At 33.3% G+C, this 12906-nt stretch overlaps 1 protein-coding gene across 1 annotated transcript in view; it reads left to right on the top strand.

Moving 5' to 3' along the window:
- The window catches only part of LOC149807258 (protein DEK-like), a 46177-nt gene extending 33544 nt beyond the window's left edge, over nt 1–12633 (top strand). Inside the window, exons 10-12 of the mRNA XM_089964123.1 lie at nt 1683–1766; nt 8514–8582; nt 9079–12633. Of these exons, the coding sequence (XP_089820249.1) occupies nt 1683–1766; nt 8514–8582; nt 9079–9090 (165 nt within the window). The 3' untranslated portion in view covers nt 9091–12633. The remainder of the gene's footprint in view (nt 1–1682; nt 1767–8513; nt 8583–9078) is intronic.
- The last annotated feature ends 273 nt before the right edge of the window (nt 12634–12906 follow it).

Here is a 12906-nt window from a genome sequence, read left to right as displayed (position 1 = left end):
GAGTCAGTGGAATTAGGGAACCAGACTAACTTTACCATAGTACCTCAGACACTTTAAACTGCAAATATTATGTGATAAATATGTCTGCATTATCAAGCTTTTGCTTCTTCTTTTTTTTAAATGTTTTAAATGGCATCCAACAAGCGACAGGCCAGGAAGACAGGGACACTAAAATGTTTTAATATTACAGACGAATGAATTAGATAATTTAGATTCTTGGGAAGGGAACAGTTACATTTAGTGGATATTGTGTTGATTTGAGTATGTCACGTGGCAGGAAAAATGAAGAGATTTAATGTTTTAAGGATTATGTCAAGTTGCGAGATGGCACGAAGCCATTGAGTTTCATACGGTTTGGAACTGTACTGGTGGAAATTAAAATTCAAGTAAATTTTACCAACTTGTGAGTTGAACATGATGTTTGCCATCGCTGCATCAGCCCAGAATCAGACACCTGGATTTTCAGTGCACAAGCTTGTCAATAGCACACACATTTTGTTATATCTTACTGAATACAGGTCCATCTTACAGAAATCAACTGCCTTACTGATACGGTCTTGTTAGGGTTGGCAGGTCTGTGTATACATTCTGCAAGCCATATTAATTCTTGATATCATCTTGAAGCTATGAATGATTTGTAGATTTCATATTTTCGGAGAAAATTGTTACTCACTGGAGAAGTTAATATTCTGTGTGGTGAATCCTGGCAGAAACGGAAGAGCTTGAGCTCAGTAGATTGTTGGAAGCGCAATTTTGGGTTTTGTCCATTGTTACCTTTTTTAAGCCCCCATGTGGCCGAGTGGTCTAAAGCGCTCTCCGTTACAGATCACTGCCATCTCACCTCTGTATGCGCCGGTTTGAGTCTCGGATTCAGCCAATGTGGGTATGTTAGAAAGCTTGCCAGTAGCTTCTCGTGGGTTGGTGGTTCTTTCTGGGGTTTTCCCCGTGTTCTTCCTCCACCATTAATACTGGCGCCACGTATAGCCTATCGTGTGCTGAAAAATGGCGTTAAACTCCACAACAACAACCTTTTTTAAATCTCTTTGTTTGATCCTCCTATGTAATTTGGTCTGAATTTTCATACAATTTACTTCATTTAAAGTAGCACCGAATGTTGATAAGACACTTTAGTAAATGTTACATATATTGAATTTTATTTGTACAAAATTTTAGAGCAGTACCATAGATAATAAGTAGAGATCAGAAGTGCTCAACTTTCACGTCAGCCATTGGAAAATGGGGGGTTGGGGTGCTGGCTTGAGCATTGTGCAAATGATGGATGTCGTATGTAAAAGTTTTGTTAACTTGCTTGGGATATGACAGCCAGCTTCTGTCTCTTCTGATGATGAGAAATCCTAGTTAAAATTGATAAGCAGTGATAAACTGATCAATCTACGATTTTGTAGTTGTAAAAAGTAATACATTCCCCATTAGAAATATTGCAGACAGATGATTTTAGGTGGGGGTGGATGGGTATAAATGAAAAGTTGCATCCAGTCTTCCAGTGTCAAAGCATTGCTGTATAGGAATCAGTTTTTATATAGTAAGATTTTGTTTTGCATTATTCATAACATTCTGCATCAGATATATTTAAATTTAAAAAAATACTAGATTTCTGCAAATGAGCAAAATTTGAAAACACAAAGTCACAAATAAAAAAATTCAGAATCTTTTTCTTTCAGAATGAAGAAATTAGAGAAGTCATTAAGAAGATTCTTGACAGTGCAAATCTTGAAATGGTCACAATGAAAACAGTTGTAAAAGATGTATGTATTTAAAAAAAGTTTTTTTTGTATATGATTTGGGTGCATATTCATGTCTTGTGTTTTTTTCTTTTTTGCAATAGAAAGCATTTCATATTTTGGAAAAGCATTTTATTTCAGGTATTTTGCATCCATCTTTCAGCTAATGCTAGCACTATGTCAAACAAATTGATCTCGCCTTACTGTATATTGTTACGTGTTTAGGCTCGAATAAACAGCAACACAAGAAAGAGTGAAAACAACAAGCTTTGAAAAATTTAACAAATAATTTATTTCCCTGGAAAAACAATGTAAAAATGAAAAAATAAGAACTTAGGGTTTTAAGAAATTACATCCTAAAAAAATCCAAGAAAAATCCACAAATTAAATTTTAGAAGTCCTAGTAATGAAATGTTCTAATGAATTCAAGTTCAAGTCCTGACAAAAATTCCAAAATGGAAGGCCATGACATGTACTGTAGCCTTTATAGTACAGATAAGTATACAGTTCTTTGTTGATTCACAAATAATATTCTGGTGTTTGAATTTCGAATAAAATTTCAAGAAATGTCATTGCCCAAGAATTCTGTATGAGCACTCAAATATTTCCAGGACAAAGAATTAATCTTTTAGAATCCCAATAATTTGAATAAAATTTAAAATATAACTCAACTGGTCACAACAGAAAAACAAAACACATATATTGCAGTGTTTACAAGCCCAAATGACTAATTTCTCTATAGACAAAGGTTATACAGTAACTTAAGACGCAAAACTGATTGCTGGATGAGGGTCAGCCCTCCAGAACTTGGAGAACAGCGTAGAAGTATTTGCATCTAAATTCTTGTTGACCCAGTCAGCCTCAGTTTCACTATTATCATTCACACATTAAGATTGAATTAAAAAAAAGATGTTATTTACTTGATTCTCAATCAAGGTCAGGAACTAGGTCAGCAAAAAGATACAAAGTTCTGTTTTTAGGTGTTTTCAACTAAACTGTCAGGTCAAACTAATTTCTAGAAAATATCAAATTCCTTGTAAACAAAATTGCATTACTTTTGAGATATAATGACATTTTTTAAAAAAAATTAAAACTTACAGACAATGAAATTAAATCAAATATACATAACAATATATAAGATGCCACACCCACACCCATGCCCATTTTAGGGCTTCAGAAAGCTAGCTTCACTTTGTTCCTCTGACAGAGCGTATTTTGCAAGTCAGGTCCATCTGAAGGGGTGACTTCCGATCAGTGAGTTGCACTTAGGAAAAATAAACATGCTCAAACAGATAGATAAATTAATTAAAAAATACAGTTATATTATTGAGTGGAATATGTCTCAGGTAAATTGACAACTTAAGTATATTCTTGTTAAATCCATTAAAATCTATAATGATTGACATTTTAAATCCATTTGTATTGATAAATCCATGTAAGGAATTATAGGTCATATGCCAGTATAAAAATAGTTTAGACCGATCTGATTCACACTATCTTGCAATATATTAATTCCACGTCATATAAATGAACACTGAAAGTTAAGTCCACATTTGTGTGATTCACATTATCTTATAAATATCACTAATGTCATCTGGTTCTAATTCCGGAAATTCATCATCATTGCCTGATAAAGTTTTGAAATCCTCCATCATCATCTAGCAATTGTGAATCATCATAATGAATCATGATAGAGGATATTGATGTTATAAATATGGACACTGAGTATTATAAACAGCAAAATGGTATATTTTAAATTGGAATGCAGAAAATTTTAACTTAACCAATTTTTAGAGTATTGTATTCACTTGTCTAAGAATTGTGATTTGATTCCTTAGCGATGTCCATGCAGCCATGAATCATCCTTAAATTTAATGAGTTGCCATGAAAACGTTGGTTTAATCATATGAAGTCCTTAAGTTTGCTGAAAAGCTGCTTAAATTTTGTGCAGAACTTCTTGAATTTATCCCATATAATACAAAATGTTAAAACTGAATAAAAACACGTCCACTTTTTGCATCAGATATTTTTTTACTTACATATTTTGCCAGGGGGTGGGGGAGGGAGGGATATTGTGTTGAATAATTAAAACTGGATAAAATGACATACAGGTAGTTATCAGATGGAATAGCATCTGCTTATGAAGGAGATAAAGTGACCAATGGAGACATTAAATTCTGGCAAGAAAAGATACTGCTTGCCCTGGAAGTCTTTGAAATAAACTACCTGAGGCTGTGTTAACTATGGGTGCTAGACAGAAATTTCTGTTTAAAGTTTATGTTCTAATGATAGCGATTTTTATCCACTGATTTGTTAACAAAAATAAACATAGTTTTTCCTTATTCCCAATATCGTGTTTGTGGCTAGGACCACACTTGATGATGTGAGTCATATACTAATAACATTTTCTGTCTCATTAAAGGATCGTCCATTAAAACTTGTTGCCAGAATTTATGCTTACAAAGAAGCAGTAAAAATCAGTGTTGTAAATATTGCAAAATTACAGGTTTTGAAGTCACCAGTTTGTTTGTCTAAACACCCCACGACAATATGATCTTTGCCAATTCAAAAAGTCCTCAATAAATCCTCATTTTCCAAATAAATTAAATCAGTCTCCTTTCATGGACATGTGCCTGTATATAGTTGGTTCAAAAGATTTACAATGGGTTTTATCATACATGCCAACCATTATGATTCTGATATATTCATTGCTCTATTTGTGACTGAATTAGAAATTGTGGTCACGGTATCTGATTTATATTGAGGGTGGTGGATACATCTCTCCCAGCCCCAATAGAAAAATGAGAAAATGAACCAATAAAAAAACGTTTTTTTTTTGTTTTTAACATCTCATTATTACCATACATATTCATGGGGGGAAAAAAGGCTTCTCTGTAATTATGGTGTAAGATTACTCTTATCTGGAGACTTCCATGAACTTCCCAACACCAACATTATGTTCTGTTTATAGCAGCGCTCATATTTCCAAGAAAACACGCTGGTTTTCTCCTTTTCAGCCTTAGATTAATTGCTCTCATCAATATCTGGTAGAGTCCAAAAGAACAGTGTTCCGAATTAATTCAAGATCTTGAATGTTCTGATGTACCCATGGTCTTGAATGTGCTTCAGTGCCAAGTTGTGGTGTATCACAATGGCATTGTCCAGAAAGTTTTGAAATGAATTCTCAAAAACTCCAAAATATTGCAGCTTTAGTCCAGAGAGTCATATGAACACTTGGTAATTCCAATAAATAATTTAAATGATTCCCCTCAAATTGGATCTAAACACAGCATTAAATATATCTGCAGATTGAAAATAAAATAAGAACAGTAATAGCAATCAGAATAATTGTTTTTTATTAGGCCTTATATAATATCCATGACTCTTAACATCTGGTACCATTCATCCCTACCTTTCACGTATCAACACATCCCTATACAACAAATGTTGCAGTACATCCTGATATAACATCTGATGCAATACTTTAACCAGCTGTTCAGAAAATTGCTCCACACTGTACACAGGTTGATTGTCTAGAACAGAAACCCCAGTAAACAACCTATTTATAGCTCATTTTAAACTAGAATCTATACACATGGACAAAAAGTAGCTATATAAAATGTTATTGACAAGTGATCATTGCAGTCTACAATTATAAACCAAAAAATAGATGGACAGTATAGTTATGTATAATGTGTTAAAATGTAGATTACTCTTGTGCTTTACTCTGTTGTCCACTTGGATTACACTTTGCCTCTTTTGAAGTTGTCATGTATGTTTAGCTGCTGAAGCAGCATGCCATGGCACTAACACAAGTCAGTTACTGTATAGAGCTGCCATTTTTACAGCAGAAATTAATTGTGCCAAAAATCATCTGGATTCCCTTTTGTGCTGAAAACCTTGCTTAAGTCCTCAATATATGCACATTTTTAACATCCATCTGAAAAACTAATCTGCATTGTTGGCGACCCAATCACCTGGATATTGAGGTAATGAAATCATTGATACAGCAGCCACAGCTGCCCATTTTTCCAAATAGATTCAAATTCTGACATGAATTATTATGCAAATTGGCATGTTCTGTAAAATTGGCTAAAGTACACATGACTGTCAGAATTGCCTTGACCACTAAGTAACTCGGCAGATAAGTGACTTCATCTTGATAAACACAGCTCAATGATTATACAGAAGACCAATTTATTGTTGACCATTGTTTATTGACATGTGAAAATAAATCGAAGAAAGAGTTAGTGGCAGCACGTCTTTTGAACTTGCTGCTGCTTTCTGTAGGCTGTTGCATTGCAGCCCAGAAGAGATTAGATATTCATTTGCATCCTGTAGCTTAAGTACATCAATTAATTCCATCAATTAAGTGTCACATTCCAATGAAATCATATTTAAAAGCGAGTTTAGTCTTCTCAGTATTTACTAGTGAATTAAGACATTTAATCTCACAATAGAGATGTCCAGGAAAAGGAAAGCCTATTTTGTGAATCATTGCTTCCCGATAAGGTCACTAGCAGACAATATTCTGCCAATTTTACCTGGACCATGGTCAACCTGGCAGTTTTTCCTATATGTGACCACCAAAACTGACCATTGTGAACAAGGCACACTGAAGCAAAGTCAACTTACAAATTACAAGCAGAGATACTAACAGAAAGCCTGATTTGCATTTTTGTTTGTGTTTGTAGCCATATCTTGAGATTAGATGAATTTATTTCAACTTCCAGACCTTACATAAAATTAATGGTAAATCTACCAGCATACCACAAATATGGCTGCTGATGACATAATTAGAGAACTACATACGGAATTGTGATTTTAAGGGATTCATGGAGCAGGATGTTATGGGGACATTATTTGATGATATTCAGCACTGGATCAAAATTTATGAACACTCATGCTGACATCATCCAGTTCTTTCTCGGCGCCAAAAGAGAAAATACAGATCCCAATCAGCAAGAAGTAGGATCTACTATTGATAGTGACCAGGGACACGAAACAACAAATGCTGTTTCCGAAACCATATTAGCATTTCGTTGTGTGACTAGAAACCTATGTTATTGAGCCCCTGAAAATACACAGCTGACAAATATCGTAGACTTTGCTGCTTAAAAAAACATCCAAAAAAGGTCTGTTCTAAAAGAAAAATCCTAAACACTAAATACTTTTAGTAAGAACCATGCATCATTTGAGTAAATACTTTTTATTCTTTTTGGATTAATACTTTTTGTGAACAAATATGCTTGTTTCGTTTATCATTGGATTTTAAACAGATTGAATGCATGTATGTAAGCTTATCTTTTGGGGGGGGGTCTCATTAGGTGTCCTGGAATTGTTAAAATTGTGCTGAACATGTGAGATCACTCTGTTGCTAATCATATGTAACTGATGTTTTAAACTGAAAACCAGGTATTTTATTGATTTAAAAAAAGAAGCCTTGACATTACTCAGTGCACTTATTACAGGTGTTCATTTGTTTGATTGGTGTAGACATGGTAAATAGGTAACTCTGATCTAATTAGAAATGAATGAAGATTCTGATGCCAGGCTGCATTGGCCTGAACAGCAGTCTAAATTTAATAAATTTATTACAGCATTTTAATCACTTTAAACTTGATGTATATAGAAAGTATAACTTGCAAGTATATTGGTAAAATGAAGTGTTTGATATTATTTTTAATCATATGTATGACAAAATGGGTTTAAAGAAAGCAACCTAAAGTTTGGTAAATTTTTTTTTACTTTGTAAAATATTACTGGACATAAATAAATGTATAAATACAATATTGTAGGGGGTAAAAACAACATAATTTAGATAAACTTAAGTATTTTTATGCATTTGACTGGTGTTTTGTTTAATTTGCCCAACACACAAGTATATGCAGTACTTTTGATCATTTTCACTATATTGTTGTTTGGTACATAATGTGGTTGGCAGTTATGTGCCCAACTAATGCTTTATAAAGGGGGAGAGTGTACTGTTGTGTAGATATGCTCTTAAAACTTAATGCTTATAATATTTTGGACAGTCATTTGTCCTTTTTAATCAGTTTTGGGTGTCGACATTAGCTGCTACTTGTAATCGTTGTAACTTTCCAACTCTTATGTTTGCTGTAATGAAACTGGGTGTGTGTGAATTGTGCAGATTTTGTAGCAATAATATGGGTACACTACCCTGTAAATCATGTAAATTCTATAAGCAGTAACATGAGTACACTGCCCTGTCAATCATGTAAATTCTGTAAGCAATAACACGAGTACACTGCCCTGTCAATCATGTAAATTCTGTAAGCAATAACACGAGTACACTGCCCTGTAAATCATGTAAATTCTATAAGCAATAACACGAGTACACTGCCCTGTCAATCAAGTAAATTCTGTAAGCAATAACATGAGTACACTGCCCTGTAAATCATGTAAATTCTGTAAGCAATAACGTGAGTACACTGCCCTGTCAATCATGTAAATTCTATAAGCAATAACATGAGTACACTGCCCTGTAAATCATGTAAATTCTGTAAGCAATAACACGAGTACACTACCCTGTCAATCAAGTAAATTCTATAAGCAGTAATATGGGTACATTGCCCTGTGAATCATGTAAATTCTGTAAGCAATAACATGAGTACACTGCCCTGTCAATCATGCAATTTTTTTAAAATCAGTAACATGGATATACTACCATGTGGATCATGCAGTATTTGATCAATAATGTGGTACACTACCTTGTGAAATAGGATGAAGATTGGTTCTTTCTTTCCACAGGTATTTGCCAAGTATCCAAAGCATGATCTCTCAGACAGAAAGGACTTCATAAAGAACACAGTGCGGCAGGTAACAAATAGGATATTGCCTTGTCATAAGAGAGTATGGCTAGTGTTACAGAGTATTTAGGTCAGTGCAGTTAGGATCAGTCAAGACTCATTGCTACTGCAGCTACAAAATTGTACTATACCTTCCCATTGGGAAGCCAATTTTCAAGGAACATAATGACAGACCAACTTTTGTTGTTTCATTTATATTTTATTGTCCCTATTATTAAAATAGGAAACCTAATTTTAATAGGTAGTTTCATACTGGCTAATGATTTAGTTTATGCTTTCAAGAATGATTTTATGAGTATACACATCTGTTTGATATGTTATTTGGTTTTTGTACCCAAAGTCATTTGATCCATATTTTGTTTCTGGTAAAGAGTTGAACTGGTATTTCAGTAACTTATTGTAACTTATTTAGCATTGATCATTTCTATTTTAATTTCACCTTTTGATTGAATTTCAGTTTGAGTGTTATTAAACAGTATTTAATCCCCACTAATTTTCTGTTGCAGCTCATATCTTGAATCATGAAGAGGAAGTGATGTAAATACTGATCAACCACAATTTTAAATAAGATAATATATTTCCATGTTCTACAGGGCTGCTTGTCATCATTATTTGTAATCAACATTACATCATGTATCTGGACTGTTCTTTGTCAACATCATTTTACATTGAAACACATTTTATGGGGTTATATACAGGTTATGATCAATTTTAGTATATTGAGAACTTGTTTTAAACAATTTTAGGTAACGTTTGTTTCTGTTCTGATTGGTAGATGCGGATATATGATATATTTGCTTTTAGAGGACCATAGCTTGTGGCTTTGTATCCGTTGTTTTATTTGTCTCTTGAATGCAATAGTAAAGTTGAGCTCCATTATTTGGTGGAATAAATTAAAGACACTATCTAAGATATTATTTTGATATTGAGAGAAAAATCAGTGTGCACAAAAAAAAAAACACATCCCTTCTATATAATGTAGATCAAGAAGGAATTTGGTCAAGTTTCCAACTAAATGTGAAGAAAAATTAATAAAATTTCCAGTACCATTTTAGATTATTTCTGAAGAATGTTCAGAACTTATATTATCAGTACAATGAAAGCATAGCCAATAGGTTGACATGTGATGTGGTTTGTATGACCTTGGCAGATCCTGGAATTTAAAGGCTTGCCTTAAAAACTCCTATAATTTTTAAGAGAAAAAAATGGTTTTATATTTGAAAAGTCCATGAATTGCTTAAAACTTTTCCCAGAACTTTAATGAATTTATGTAAAGAAATTTACAAATTTAAATTTAATGAAATGTGAAACGTTTTCAGTGATATTTGTTTTTAAGCTATATTGTTGTATTGTCAAGTGAGCTTATGATATGGCCAAGCAGCCATCAAGCGTTGCCCACCAGTTGATAGTTGCTTGTTACCACTTTGAGGTTCATATTTGTAATCTGATTGGGATCAAACTTAGAAAATGGGCTTACATCTTTCAAATCTCCAGTCAGTTTGATAATGAACAAGATGTACATTCATTAAAATTCCGATCTTGCCTAAGTTTTGACTGACACATTGGTGGTCATAATTTGTATTCATTTTTGAGAGTCTTATTTCTGATTCGAGTAAAATTTATAATATGGGTTTTAGATCTTGGATGAGTTTGATAATGAGCAAGATCCACACATCTTAATGAGCTGGGCTTGAAACCACTTAGGAAGCCAAGCCATAATTTTATCTGATTTTAATTTAGGCTTGTATAATCAAAATCATCTATAGGTTTGATAATGTATGGTAATTACACATACTAATGAGGCAGTCATGTGTGTGATTGGCAAAAGTTGTTACCACTCCCAGGACTATTTCTTATCCAGTTTTGATCAGATTTGGTAAATAGGCTTAAATCAGCAAGATCTTTGAGGAGTGCAGATTATTGCATGATAATAAAGAGGTTATGTTGCACTGTATTTCTGTTTCTAATCAGCATTTTCATTATGAGTGAGACCTACGGATATTTATGAGGTCAGATTGCATCTGACTGGCTGATTTTTTTTTTTTATCATTCTTGATTCTGCATGTTAGAGGGATTTCGATACTTTGCAGAATGGCCTATATCATCATGATCTTGGTTGAGCATTGTTACGAGTCAAGTTAATGCATATTAATGAGCTGACCTTTCTTTTTATTATCCGAGCTTGTCAAAACTGTCAACTGTGTTTCTGATCAGAATATGAGTGAGATTACACACATCAATGAGGACATTTTGCATCTGATTGGTTAAGCTTGTTTTGACTTGGAGACCAAATTTCATTTGGATTTTGATCTACCTTTGTAAAGATTTTTTTAATGACTTCTGTTTATGCATACTTTTGTAAGATTTTTTTAAAATGACTTCTGTTATGCATATTAATTTTGCTTGTATCAATGGAAAGATTTTTAAAATTCAGGATATAGTATGAATGGTTACATGAACATGATAGAAAGTATGGGAGATAGTTTATAGTTTTTGTTCTTGCAGTACTATGTGTCCTGTTATTAAAATGCTCAACTGCAATATTGGTTAGCCAGACCAGCAATATCAGGCCAAATTTTGGCCTTTTGCTTTAATTTCTGACCTTTCCAAAATAATAAATAAATAAATGAGATAAATTAATGAATCAAATAACAAAGGTAGTTACCGGATGGAGTAACCTTTTGATGTAGTTGGGCACTAATTTTGTGTTATTTTCTACTTTTGTTCATGTTTATGCAGTAATAAACAAAGAATATGGAAAAAGTTAAATTCTGGTGTTAAAAAATACACAGAGTAGCCACAATTGTTTAGTGGTTACCTTGCTGGAAAGGGTACATGTTTGAATCCTACCACTGGATCAGTCCAGGTTAGCTATTATGTTGTGTCCTTGAACAAGGCATTTTAGTCTAGTAGCCTCAGCTCTAAATAACCTACTTCTTGATGTGTCACACACACACCCCCACCACCACCAAAAGAAACTTTACAAACTATGTATGACAAAAACTGACACTTGTGAAATTGGGGTTCTGGTGGGATTTCTTCATTATTATTTTACCACTTTGGCCTTTGCACTACAGCCATGGGACTGAAATCTTCAATTTTATGTATCTTTTGCTAATTTGGCTTCTTTGAACCATATGTCATTTTCATGTTATCCTTTGCAAGTATTTAAAAGTACTAGTCTTGAAATTATTACAGCTAATATGTGGATATTTATGTGTACTAATTCTGAATAAATTGTTTTATTCATGTCATGAATAGGAAGACTTTACATGTGGAAGACGGTTGGCATATTGATGATATAAAGTCAGATGTATATTGCATCATTATGGTAAAAATTTGAGATCTACTACAACCACTAGTATTTAGTTTTACCTGTTTTGGCAAATAGTGACAACAAACATAACTGATGATCAGGTCTATGCTGGTTTTGGCAAGTAGCGACTATACACATAGATCAGGCTTGTCATTATTTATACACTAATAATGGTATGAATGTATGTAATTCAGTCATGTATGTACAGTGAAATTGTTAAGAATTAACATTTTTGCTTCATTTAAATCTTTCAGTATGTTGTGTCACGTCTTGTACTAGACGTTGGTGTCAGTTTAAACTTCTACTTAAAGATATTTTCATATTTATTTCAGTATTTGTGTGGTTCAAATTAACATCTTCATTCTCATAGTAAATGTTTACAGTACATACTTGCATACAAGTCAAGTCTAAGTGAAAACTTGAACCCAGATCTGGCTGCATTTTGTGTTGGTAGAACTGGGTTTGTTTGCAGTTGAACCCAACTTGAAAGCAAGTATATGTGTATTACATGCAATCTTTGATGTATTCTATGGTCTTCTGTATGTTTGACTTACTAATAATCGTGCAAATATTTAAGATTGAATGCACAGTTTTTAATTCTAGAATGTCATCTAGAACATTATCGTTTTTTCCCATTGATCATAACTTTTGGCAAAAATTGTAAATAATCATGCCTTTTCCACACAAAATAAATGCATTCATTTTATGTAAGTAGTATTTGGAGGAAATAAATGTTCTTCATGTGTGCACGTGTTTTATTTTTATTCATAGGTCCCATAAAGTTAGCCAGGTTTACAGATACATATCCCAATTGTTGGTCTTTCACCCAATGTGATTGGTTATTGGCCTTTACTTTTTCTGGCACTATATAAATTTTATGCATGTAAACTAAAAAATTTAAATGGCAGTGATACATATTATTTGTGCATTGCCATCTTTTCCTGGCACTATGCTCAGGTTTAAGAATATTTTCCCCTCTAAAACAGTAATTGGGGGTCCAGAGTCAAAACCATGATCC

This window comes from Sinohyriopsis cumingii, chromosome 1 (assembly GCF_028554795.1).
Source record: "Sinohyriopsis cumingii isolate HCF-2022 chromosome 1, ASM2855479v2, whole genome shotgun sequence".
NCBI lineage: Eukaryota > Metazoa > Mollusca > Bivalvia > Unionida > Unionidae > Sinohyriopsis > Sinohyriopsis cumingii.
Note: the sequence above shows the minus strand (reverse complement) of the source record. Positions and strands in the feature narration are given on the sequence as shown.